General features: G+C 37.6%; 1 protein-coding gene across 5 annotated transcripts in view; it reads left to right on the forward strand.

Annotated features, from left to right (window-relative positions):
- Positions 1-13529, forward strand: part of ANKRD12 (ankyrin repeat domain 12) — a 72116-nt gene that overhangs the window by 48209 nt on the left and 10378 nt on the right. For all 5 annotated transcript variants that reach the window (XR_012672369.1, XM_075142063.1, XM_075142066.1 and 2 more), the window contains 3 exons: positions 552-694; positions 2324-2471; positions 6099-10792. Coding sequence is in view for 4 of the 5 variants with exons in the window: in XM_075142063.1 (XP_074998164.1) it covers positions 552-694; positions 2324-2471; positions 6099-10792 (4985 nt within the window). In the remaining variant the exon portion in view is untranslated. The remainder of the gene's footprint in view (positions 1-551; positions 695-2323; positions 2472-6098; positions 10793-13529) is intronic.

A 13529-nucleotide genomic window follows, 5' to 3' on the forward strand; every position in this document is an offset into this window, starting at 1 on the left:
GCTAAAAATTACTAATATTCTAGGAAATATCAGGAACAAGTTCTCTGCCAATAAATATTAATAACTTGCTATCTAGACTAATAGCTGCTGAATGTTACTAGTGATTCCTGGTACATGTTCAGTGGCTCTGAAGGAGCACTGGTTATGATAATTTGCTATATTTATTCTTTCCAGTAGTGTGGTTTTCAAACTGTTTCCATATAGAATAATGTTATTTATATATACCTAACACTGTGTTCAAATGCTCACTAGTCAAAGAATTTCTAACATGTTTAGCCTGGGGATTTTGTGTCAGATTTTGTCTTTTACTATTTGATTAGTGATTTCTGTGTTCAACTTAATCACAGTAAAATTTGGAATTTGTTGGCATGAGGTTTAAAGTTGATAAAGCATGTGTTGTTCATCAGATGAATGGCATGACCTTCCTGCCAACTACTGTGTGTGAATGCATTTTGAAATGTTTCAAGGCAATAGAGATCTATAGCACAGGAGAAAAAAACAAACTTAAATCTTTGACTTTTCAAACTTACACTTACCACTCTTCGCTATAGGTTGGACACCACTGCATGAAGCTTGTAATGTTGGTTACTACGATGTTGCTAAAGTCCTGATAGCAGCGGGAGCCGACGTGAACACACAGGGCTTGGATGATGATACGCCACTTCATGATTCCGCTAGTAGTGGGCATAGAAATGTGAGTTTGCTGGGAGAGTGGGAGGGGAATGAGTAAGTGGTCTTTAGAACAAATCCTAACTGTCCTGATCACTCTCATGTGGTTTTATAATTCTGCTTCTGCTGTTTTGGGGGCATCTTAAAGTTGTTTTGGTTTTCCTTGTTTCATCTTGCCTTTCATCCTACTTCTGTTGCCAGATATTTTCTACCAGCACCTGTTTTCTTAAATATTTAAAAGTTTCACTTTTACTTTTTTAATAAATAAACATTTAAATGACTTTTTGTTTTAAGAGAGACTTCTACTGTATAGAATTAGCAAAAGGAAAATGTCTCCAAACAGTATACTGTGGGTTTGGGGAAAATTTTTTTATTTCTGTGCATATAGGAAAGTAAAATATGCTTTTTATATATCTAAAGTATTTTTATGTATATATAAATATTTAAAGTTATATATCCTACATTTATTTTTATATATTTGTTCATGGACTTTGAAATAGAGTATTGATGTATATATATTCTTTATTTTAAAAAAAAAATTACCAATAATGACTTAGCAGAGAAGATAAATGGAGCACTGTAGGTACTTCACATTAATTTCTGAATTTGTTCGTGTTTTCTGCAAACTAGATGCAGAAATGACTCCACTCTCCTTTTATTTCATTACTATGTGTGATCTGCTGTATGAAGCAAAAACCAGAAAATATCCTTAAATCAAGTATACCTTCCAAACAAGGCATTCAGTTTGAAAGGATATTGTGGAAGGGCTAGAGACGAGAATTACGATAATCTGACTGTGAAATTTTTATTAACTGTTTAGTAACTGTTTCTTATGGGTGTCTAAACAAAAGTGGGTCTTCAGATCGAACTTGCATAAAATTGTAGTAGAGATTTGCAGGACAGGACCTCTTCCTTCTCTGGTCTCAGTATACGTATCTGTCCCCATCCCACTGACATTATGTATCAGAAAAATTCTGAAGTTTCATGTTACTGTATCACTGTCTGCTGAATTTCCCCACTCTTAGGACCAAAAAAAAAAGTAACTGATACTGGATTCTGTGCTGAAAATGCAGTGGCCTTTGTATCATAATAACTTTAACTATTTTTTTTCCCTTGATGCTAGGGAAATTGATGATTTTGCTATCTTTCAATTCAGTTGGGGATGGGGTTAGTTTGTTCCTCCAATAAAATACTTGGCTCTCTGGCAGGGCTTTTCTGGAATGCTGTGGAAACCAATAGTACTGCTACTTGAAAAACTTCTCCTTTTCCTTAGAGTTAAGTGCTATAAAATTTGGAGCAAGGAGGTGAATTGAGTGCAGAGGAGTAGAGAGCTTGGTAGGTGAGGAACCACATGAATTGTGTGAGGAACTGCTAAAGCAGCAAGAACAAAAGGCCATTCTTGCTTTTCTTTATGATGATGCTGTCTGTGTAACAGAGGTTTAGTCCGCCCCGTTACTTCTTTTAACGAGCAGATTATGAATACCTGGACTTTGCATTTTAGTTGCTGAAGGCTTGTTTTGCAGTCTCCGTTTCATAGGTAGGAGTTTAGGATTGCATATCACATTATCCACATTTTGTGTGCAATGGAAGATTTTTATGCTGGTCAAGTAACATGTTGTAGAAAACCTAAAAGTTCATTTATTCAATGCTGCAGATTGTGAAGCTGTTGCTTCGACATGGTGGAAATCCATTTCAAGCCAATAAGCATGGGGAGAGACCTGTTGATGTTGCTGAAACTGAAGAGTTGGAAATGCTATTGAAAAGGGAAGTGCCCATCTCTGATGATGAGGACAGTTGCTCAGGTAAAAGTAGCCATTTAATTGCATACTTCAAGTGCATCAATTCACCTGAAGTTAGGTGATTTTAATCTTTTGCATAGTGTTAGCTATTAAGAGTTGCTGCAGGTAGCAATTGCTATTGCTAAGGTTGTTTTCCACTTTTTGTTTTAGAGGTAGTTTTCAAATCTTTCAATTGAATTGAGTTATCTGAAATGTTTATTCTGATTTCTTTTTCTTCTCTCCCTCTCTCTTTAATAAGCCCTTCCCACTCTCCAAATCAACCCTACCTCAGAATAGTGGTTTTACAAGAGAAAGATACGGAGAAAAATACCATATTTATTATAATACGAAGTGGTTTCTGAGAGGTCTTCTTGGGGAAAAATACCCCCAAGTCACTTACTTCACATCCTTAGTACATGAATCGGGAGCTAGTGTCTCACATGGGCATAACTTAGTTACACTTACTCAGTAAAGAAAAGTTGATGCCAGTGGGGGAATCACTGGTTTGTGAAGGTGACCAGGTAGTAGCTTGCTTATGTGGAGGCAGTAATTCTTGGGCCCTACTGCAGATTAAGGAGCAGGTATCACCTGTTGGGGCACAGAAAGAACTATTGTCCACTTGGAAGCAAAAGATTCTTGACCACGAGTAATTTGCCTGTGTGCCAGGCAGAAACTTTTCATTATGCTTTCACAGAATCTTCAGGAATTCAGATTCTTTTGAGTAAAAGAAATGAGGTGGATTGAAAACTGGCTGAATGGCCAGTCCCAGAGGGTGGTGATCAGTAGCACAAAGTTTAGTTGGAGGCCAGTAACTAGCAGTGTACCTCAGGGGTCAATACTGCATCCAGTCGTGTTTAGTATCTTCATTAACGATTGGGGTAAAGTGTACCATCAGGAAGTTTACTGATGACACAAAAATGGGAGGAGTGGCTGATGCACCAGAGAGTCATGCTGCCATCCAGTGGGTCCTTGACGTGTTGGAGAAATGGGCTGACAGGAATCTTATGTAGTTCAACAAGGGGAAGTGCAAGGTCATGCACCTGGAGGGAAACAACCCCCCATGCAGCAGTACAGGCTGGGGGCTGCCCAGCTGGAGAGCAGCTTTGCAGGAAAGGCGCTGGGGTCCTGGTGAACACCAGATTGAAGATGAGCCAGCAATGTGCCCTTGCCACAAAGATGGCCAGTGATATCCTGGGCTGCGTTAGGAGGAGTGTTGCCAGCAGGTTGAGGGAGGTGATCCTTCTGCCCTACTCAGCACTTTTGAGGCCACAATGGGAGTGCTGGGTCCAGTTCTGGGCTCCCCATTATAAGAGAGATACGGACATACTGGAGAAAGTCCAGTGGAGGGCCAGGAAGATGATGAAGGGACTGGAGCGTCTCTCCTGTGAGGAGAGGCTGAGAGAGCTGGGACTGCTCAGCCTAGAGAAGAGAAGGCTCAGGGACATCTTAGCAATGTGTACAAATACCTGAAGGGAGGGTGGAAAGAAGACGGAGCCAGGCTCTTTTCAGTGGTGCCCAGTGACAGGACCAGAGGCAGTGGGCACAACCTGAAACACGGGAGGTTCCCTTTGAACAGCAGGAAACATTTTTTCACTGTGAGGGTGACCGAGCACTGGCACAGCTTGTCCAGGGAGGCTGTGAAGTCTCTGTTGTCCGAAATATTCAAAAGCCATCTGGACACAGTCCTGGGCAGCTGTTTCTGGGTGGCCCTGCCTGAACAGGGGGTTTGGCCCAGATGACCTCCAGAGGTTCCTTCCAACCTCAACCATTCTGTGATTCTGTGAAGATTATATGAGGGAGAGCATCATGTCACATGATTGTTAAAGTCAGTTTCTTTTTCCCTGACAATAAAAAACCCAAAAAAACTCCCACCCCCCAAAAAAAACCCCAACTAAACAAACAAACAACAACAACAAAAAAAACCCGACCCCAAAGCCCTAGGAGTGTTTTCTATTCAAGGTTTCATTATACTTCTAGCAAAAAAAAGTCATATTGACCTATGTAGAGCTAATAAATATTCTGACGTAATGTTAACTTTTTTTGCATTAGAAGAATAGCCTGAAATACAGTGTATAGTCATTCTGTTTTAAGGCATTGCTCCACAGAATCTACTTAAGCCTAGCCAAATCATTAATCTTAAGAAAAATATTTTTACATATGCATAATAGAAACTTGCTACTATTTAGCAATTGATCCCTTAGCAGTTGTATGTCTGTGCAGAGTATTGCTCAATTTCCATGGGCTGTTTTCCAAGAGGAGCAGAATGTTCTCTGCAGTTTCTCAAGGAGTCAGGCTTAGAGAATAGGTGATCTGTCTCCTGTACGTCCATTGCTTTACCTTTGGTCATTAAGGAGTAAGCTGTCTGATGTGTTTGGAATGGGGAAGGACTCTAAAGAGCAAAGCATAGGGACGTGGAAGAGAGAAGCAGCAACTACCTTGGAGGAAAAGTGTGAAGGGAAGGCACAGACAAGCTTCAAGCACCGGTTAGAGTTAAGGCACGAAGATGATGGCACGTACATATGGGTGGGAGGAGTGGAATAAATAAAAAGCTAATAGCACAGAACTATTAATAAGTTCTGGGTGCTACAGATAATATAGAAGACAATAGGGACTTCTGGGATCTATTTTATTGATACTGTGTTGTTGAGTACAAAATAGCTGAGAAGCCTGCTGGCAAGGTGTGTGTCTTAAACATTGCGTACTGGCCGTTGGGCCCCAGAGGATCCTACTGGAAGTGAGGGGGAATCTTGCAGCAGAATATATTTTTTTTCTCATTCAAACTTTTAATGCATTGAAACTGTTTCATCACTTTCTTTACAGTATTATTTCAAACTCTTCTGTTACTTTTTATTCAGTATGTCAAATCTCTAGTCCATGGTACTGAATATGATAATACTTAGTTCTTTTTAAAAAGCAAACTGTTAAAGATTTTTGAGTTCCAGATTTTCATATGATCAGGTGGTGATAACACTCCCTATGTTTCCTAAAATTTAATTTTAGGAACAGTTGAGAGGTTTACATTTTGGACTTGCAAGTCCAAACAACATATTTGCTCCATGCTATGCACTCGTATAGCAGAGACCAGTTGCAATGAATTATAGCATAGTCTACTTCAGGCTGTCCATATCAGGTGCATAAAGATTCATGAGGGAATTTCTTTACACGAGCAGCTTTTTGTCTTTTAAGAATAAAAGCTCATCTGCTGTTGAAACATGACTAAATAGTTCATGTGGACAAACATAGTTTAGTTGTTAAGAGTGCATAAGAGTTGATGAATTCCTAGAGGAATGAGTCATCATAGCAAGATGTCCTTGAGAAGGAGTCAGGTTATGCAGGAATTATGCACAATAGAAAAGGTTTACAAAATTTAAAGTGCATTGCTTTTATTAGATTGGGATATAAACGCTAATGAATATTTTTACATACCTCAGTGACAGCTGTAAAGTATGGGGAGCACTTTGGCTTCATGACCTTTTGTTCTCTCTTAAAAAGCTTAATTCTAGTGAGAAGATTTATTGTGTGTTTTGAGTGGTTTTTTCTTTTTTTCATTTGTGTAGCAGTATGACTGCTGAACTGAACTATTTTGTCCTGAACTAAATTGTGAAGAACGTCCCATCAGTATTCAACTAATTTTTGGTTCTTTTACTCTAGATTCTGAAGAAGCTCCGTCTGTAAATCCTTCCAGTGTAGAGGGGAATGTTGATTCAGAAGCAGAAAAGGACTCTGTAGCCAATGATAGCAAACAAATGGTCCCTAGTAAGGCACCACTTCCATCTGCTCTTGATGAGTATGAGTTCAAAGATGATGATGAAGATGAAATGAAAAAAATGATCGATGACAGACATATTCTTAGAAAAGACCTAAGGAAAGAGGATGAGACTGAAGTTGAAAAGAACAGCTTATTTGTGAAACAAGAAAAAGTTGTCTTTTCAAAATCATTTAAAAGCAAAAAGCAGAAACCATCTAGAGTTCTGTATTCGAGTTCTGAAAGTTCAGATGAAGAAATACTTCAGGACAAGAAGATAGTCTCTCCTTGCTCTATTTCAGAGACATCAAATTCTGATGTAAGAGTGAAGAAAGAATATATGGTTACAAATGAACACAAGCAAAAAGGCAAAGTTAAAAGGAAAGTAAAAAATCAGAGCAAAAATAAAGAGAATCAAGAACTAAAGCAAGAAAAAGAAAATGCTAGAGTAACAAATATAGCTACTTCTGGATTAGATTCTTTAGATAAAACTAGAGAGGAAGAAACCTTTAAGAAGTCTTTCACCCCAAAAGAAGATTCTTCTTTACATCTATTTCATATCACTGCTGGCAAATCTCCGAAGCATCCCTGTGGATTAAGTGAAAAGCAGTCAACACCATTAAAGCAAGAAAACACCAAAACTTGCTTATCACCAGGAGGTTCTGAAATAACATTGCAATCTGAATTAGTTCGGTATGATCACAACACTGATTCTGATTATCTAGTAGAAAGTTCTAGTGGCAAATCTTGCAAGCACAAAGAAAAAAGCAAGCATCATCAGAAAGATTTTCACTTAGAATTTGGTGAAAAATCTAGTCCTAAAATTAAAGAGGAAGATAATAGCTCAACACTTGAGAATTCAGAGTATACTCTGAGAAAAATTGACAAGGAAGGTAAAACACTTAAAAAGCATAAATTAAGGCACAAAGAAAGAGAAAAGGACAAGCACAAAAAGGAGCAGGATGGGGAAAAGGAAAAACATAAACATAAAGATAATGTTAAAGAGATTCAAAGAAGTATTGAGTTTGACAGAGAATTTTGGAAAGAGAACTTTTTCAAAAGTGATGAAAATGAAGATACGTTGTTAAATATAGAACATGAATCTCTTTCTTCAGACAGGAAATCAAAGCTAGAAAAAGCTGTGGCAAAAGAAGATAAGTTAGTTAAGGAGAGACAGTTCCAGAAAGAGAGAAATGCTAAAGAGGAGAGAGAGAAGGACAAGAACAAAAAGGAGAATGAGAAGTTTCTCAAGGATGAAAAAATAAAAGATACAAAAGAAGAAAAAGAAATTATGCTTGCAGATAAAGAAGTGGAATTGTTCTGCTTTGGTGTTAAAGATGAGGCAGCCAGCATGCATTTAATAGAAACAGATACTGAAAAGCAGGAAAAGAATTTGAAGGAAAATAAAGAAAAGACTGAAAAGCGAACCTCAGCCAAAGAAAAAGATGTTGAAAAGATAGAAAGAAAAAATGGAGAAAAAGAGAAAAAGGTAAAACATGAATACAAGACGGAGAAAGAAAAAGTAGAAGTAAATGAAAATATAGAGAAAGTAAAGGAGAAGCCCAATTTCCAGCAAGCAGAAAGATGCCATAAGGAAAATGATAAAATAAAAAGCACGAGTACTCTTAAAAAACTTGATGACAGAGAAAGAAATAAAGAAAAAACTGACAAGAAGCATGATAAAGAAAAGGCTGATAAAGACAGACATTGGGCTGAAAGCAAAGAAAAACACTGTGCTGAAAGAAAAGTCAAACAGTCTGAAAAAGAATCTGAATATACTAAATCAGAAAAAAACAGAACTAAAGACAAAGAAAAGGAACTTGAAAAAAAAGACAAATCCAAAGACAAGGAGATCTCAACAGTAGCAAACTCAAAACACATGCAAGAGGAAAGGAGATGCAGTATTACAGAAAGTAATAAAACAGTGCATGACAAACTGTCATCTTCGAAAGAAAAACCAAAAGATGACTTGTTGAAAACTCCAGATGGTAGAGAGAAAGATAAAAAAGATAAAGATATAGACCGATACAAAGAGAGAGACAAGCATAAAGATAAACTGCATCAAAGTAGTTTACTTAAACTAAAACTCGAACATGAGAAACTAAAGCCTAAACCAGTTCCTGCAGCAAAGGATGCTCGACCTAAAGAAAAAAGATTAGTCAATGATGATTTAATGCAAACTAGTTTCGAAAGAATGCTTAGCCTTAAAGATCTGGAAATAGAGCAGTGGCATAGAAAACATAAAGAAAAAATAAAACAGAAAGAGAAGGAACGTTTAAGAAACCGCACTTGTTTAGAACTTAACAAGATGAAAGAAAAACCAAAACACTCATTAGCTGAAGTAAAAAGCAAAGAACTGATTCGTTCAAAAAGCTCAGAGTTGCCAGATGTTTGCATGAAGGAAAAACAGCAGAAAGACGCTACAAGTAATAGATCTCAATCAGTAGATACAAGAAGTGTCAATGTTATAAAGCCTTCTTTGGTTTTAGATAACTTAAATAGATCCCCCAAATCAGAAAGTGAAAAGACAGGTCTGAGCTCCAGATCAGTGTCCATGGTTTCAGTTGCAAGCTCAGAGGATTCTTGCCATACCACAGTAACTACTCCAAGGCCCGTAATCGAGTATGACTCAGACTGTATGCTAGAAGGTTCTGATTCCCAAATGTCTTTTTCACAATCACCGTTTTTGGCAAGTGCCAAATCACCAGCCCTTCTCGAAAAAGAGACCGATGGTCTTGCCGAGTTGCCAGATCGCATTAAGCCACCTTTTGCAAACAGGCTTCCACCCGCGTACATTAGATCAGCATCTGTTGAAGATGTTAAACTGGTTTTAAATGAGTGTAGACCTGTTGTAGAGGTTCGAAGATGCAGCATGCCTGCTGCTGTTTCTGAACACAGCAAACAGCCTCGAATATCAGAAGAAAATAATCAGAATGCTCTGCCGTCAGTTCAGACTTACGCTAGCACTTCTCCTAAACCAGAACTACCATGTAGCATGCTTGAAAGAGATTTTCAAAATAGTATGTCTGGTTTGCAGTCAAACTTTACATCATCTTTGACTGGAGCTGCTAGCAACAAGCAGGCAACAATGGGTACAAGTACCATTAAAAATACTGCTCAGATGAGCCCTTCAGAAGATTATAATATGCATTTAGAGCCGTGTAATCAAAGTGGTGTGACTCAGCAAACCAAACCACGGGATGTGCCTTTTGACAGACTTAATTCATTAAACAATGAGTTTAACAGCTCAGGTTATGGTGTATCAGAGCAAGATACTAACAGTGTTATAGCAATGCATAATTCTGAAAAAAGGACATTAAAAGAGCAACAAGTATCTGAATTTTTGCCTCAGCATGCTGAAATCAAGGGAAATTCCAGTTCTCAAGAATCTGCATTGGTTTTGCCTTCACAGTCACCTTATTCTTTACCTATCCAGCCAATCCCGGATGTATCTAAACACATTTCTTTACCAGGCAATAGCAGTCAAGATTCATCATTTGTGCAACAACAAAATCTTGTTCAAACTACAACTTCTACTTTGGATACAGATGCTACTAGTACCAGAGAGATGGAAAATGCTTTCTTCCCTTCAAACATTGAGAAGGCTGGTGCACCCATTGCTGTATATTCTGAGAGCTCTGTGAAGGATATTTCACAGAGCTATGAAAGCATGAATGATTTATCTATGGTACCGATAGAAAAAGATATTCCTGAAAGTGATAGCAGTTCACAATTAAATGTAAATTTGTACACATTCAATAAACTTGTTTGTAAGAATGCTCAGAGCGAAGTGGATAGTAACACAGCAGATGCTTCAGACATTAGAAATGAAAAAGGCCAACAAGAAAAGTTGGTGTCAGTGCATGTTGATAGTAAAGCCGATGCTGATCTTTGTGAACCAAATTCAGGAGTGTCAAAGGGAATTATGAACGAATCAGCCAATAAAAAACCCTGCACTGCAGACAAAGAAAATGAGTTGGCAGACGACCCACCACAGTACTCCTCTTTATCTAATTTGGAAAATAGTTCACAACAGATTACACAGGAAGAGGTGCATAAATACAGCCAAATAGTTAAACTAGAAGAAGAAATTGCTGAGGATCAGAAAGTGGAACAGCAAGAAGTACCTCAAAGAATCACAAGGAACAGAGCAAATATGCTTGCTAACCAGGGTAAGCAGAATCCTGTTGGCTGCATGCAGACATCAGAAAAAGAGTCTGAATCGTCAGCATCTATGAAAGCAAGGATTAGATTAACTGAAGAGGATGATGCTCAGGTACATCATCCACGTAAAAGAAAGGTGTCACGTGTGCCTCAGCCTGTGCAAGTGAACCCTTCTTTACTGCAAGCTAAGGAGAAAACCCAGCAGTCGCTGGCAGCTATTGTTGATTCTTTGAAACTTGAAGAGATTCAGCCATACAGTTCTGAGAGAGCAAACCCGTATTTTGAATATTTGCACATAAGAAAAAAAATAGAAGAGAAGCGTAAATTACTGTGCAGTGTTATTCCTCAGGCACCTCAATATTATGATGAATATGTGACCTTCAATGGTTCATACCTACTGGATGGCAATCCCTTGAGCAAGATATGCATCCCAACTGTAAGTAACATGATCTTTAAATATACAGTACAATGAAAGGCATGTTTTGGTTTTATTTTTGTAACTTTCATATTCGTCCTAACTTGCTTCTGAATACTTGTGCTGAAAATAGTAAGTTGACATATGTCAAATTAATATTGACCAGTAATGTCATATTTAAAAGCCCCATTCAGTGGAAATATAAACAGTGATTTCACAGTCATTACAAGACAAACCACCATGTATGACACTTGTAAAAGGCACACAGACAAATATTATATTTCGAAGTATTTACTACTGTAAAGCCTACCCTTTCAAAAGTGAAGTCAGTTGTTGAGAGCTTCTCTGAATTTCTGCTGGCAATAATTTGGTTAAAACTAATTATTCAAAGCTGTTTCATTTGGAGAGGGGGATGGATGTGCAGTGCTTCAAAATATTAAGTCCATCACCAAAAATTTTAAGTAGGAGAGTGCCTGCTAGCTATCTCAGTTTCTCCTTAATACTCTCAAGAGCAGCAGATGTAATCTTCTGTGTTCCGGCTTTTGTAATCCATCAACTTAGTGTTCTGGATTTTATGTAATAATGTGAAATTCTTTTCCTTTTCACTGAAGAACATCCATAGTTCAGGGACACTTGTTTAGTTCTAAGCCCTCTGTAGTTCTGACATGGGCATATTCCTGATGACAGCTGTGAAGGAGGTCTGTGCAATGCAGAACATAGTTGGCTCAAATGCCATTAATATTACTATTTGCTGTGGAGGTGCCCCTCCAGCTGTCTCACAGTAACATGGTTGCTGCTGGTCTCTGTTTTGATGTCAGCATAGTCACGATAGCACCTAAGTCTCATGTGCACAAGCCAAGCATCCTATCTTCAGTTTCCATATTTCTGAATGGAAAAATTCCAAGTTATTATGTTGACTAATTTAAGATAACTTGCCCCTACTTGAGATGCTGCCTTAGCTCTTTCCAATAGAGTTTGAAGATTCTTTTCATTAAGCAATGAACACAAATTTAATATATAAAAGTAAATTTAAAAATTTGTGTTTACTTCATTCCAGAGGTAGTCATAATCTCCGTAGAAGCCGTTTCCTGTCATTTTTCCACTATGCCCCCTGTGTCTGCCCAAGAGAATTAATATGTGTATCCTCTAATGTTAAGCAGGTTCTCTCGTTTGATGGTGTCCACAGTTCTTTGAAATTAGTTAATCAATTGTAGTCTGAGGAAAGATGTGGGTAAGATGACCCTTTTATTTGGTCTGTAAGTGAGCTAGGATGTAGAGTAAGCTTTGCCACAATGTACCAGGCTGTCAGCCCTCCCCAGTCTAGAAATCTTTCTCAGGAGCTGTTGCAGCTTCTATAATATATCTTTATTGCTGGAAGCAGAGAGATTTTTATTTTTTATAGCAGCTGCTAGTCAAGTACATACTGTTTCCAAGCTACAACTTACTGATTTGGCATCACACTTCAGTGCTTAATTTGGGATAAGCGGAAAGTGGAGAAGCACAGCATGTATTTTTCCCTAGCCCATCTTCTTACCTGAGCAATAGAATTCATTTCCCTGTCACAAATGGCAATGTGTGTAGGCACTGTAAGAAAGGGAGGGTTATTGACTTGGTATTAAAGCATTGCCTCGTACTTCCTTCCTGTCTCTCTTGCTCTGTATAACAGGGACTCTGCAGTTCATGAGAATAAATATAGGTAGTTGGGTAGTGCAAATTCTTGGGTAACTTATGTTCAGTAAATATCAGAGATGAATGCGTACTCCCCATTCTCATGGCTTTTAATTACTTGTTGAAAAAAAAACACCCTCTAAAAAATGTGAATACGTGCTTGAAGGATTACAGTTAACTGATTTTTATCTCATTTAGATTTCTGAGTTGCTTCCCTACACATACATGTTCTGGTGACACTGGTATTTTAAACTGTTAACTTGTTTTGTATGTGCTTTCATGGTACTGTTAATCTTCTACAGTTGTAGAAAGAACAGGTGAAGCTTTTTATTTCATGCTGGTAGGAGCAAAAGGGAAGGAAAAAATGCTGAGAAGCTAAAATGAATTATTAGGAAATCGGTGTTTATTTCCATTAGGAGTAAAAGTGTGAGAAATCAGCATGAGTTGTAATCTAAAGAGGGGAGATATTTTAAGCATTTTAGTTTTGTTTGTCTGAAAAAAATCATCTACAGTGCAGCTAAATGCTTTGTTTAATTACTGTCATTTGTGTAAATACAAATTTTGATAAAATTTCTCATGTTTCTTTCCAGAAAAAAGATACCATTTTAAAAATTACTAGTAGTTCAGATTTAACTTCTTTGCAGAGCTTGCTTGTGTATACAATTTAATAATTTTAGTTTGTCACCATTGAAAGTCACATTCATAATAGTTCCCATTACAAATACCATCAAAAGGAGTTTTGCTAAACTAGAGACCATTTTATGCTCAGAAATGAATGTTTGTTTATACATTGCACACACTGTCCAACAACATGAAAATAAGGCCTATGCCTAGTCTCTCTACAATTGTGGAATGTTAATAACATGTACATGTTGTTATGCATATAATGCATAATTTAATATGCAACTGTAAAATGACCTCTCTGTTGGGATTGCTTTTTTAAATTTTTCCTTAGGTGGTTCTTTAGTGATTCTCTGTTAACCTGATTTTTGCCTCATTAATTTACATAGGCTACGTGAAAGTAGATACTCTTTCTTACATTACTCCTGTATTTTAGGTATCACTGTGGAAGGGCTATGTGAAGACAATA

The sequence above is a fragment of the Calonectris borealis genome, chromosome 2 (assembly GCF_964195595.1).
Source record: "Calonectris borealis chromosome 2, bCalBor7.hap1.2, whole genome shotgun sequence".
NCBI classification, from domain to species: Eukaryota; Metazoa; Chordata; class Aves; order Procellariiformes; family Procellariidae; genus Calonectris; species Calonectris borealis.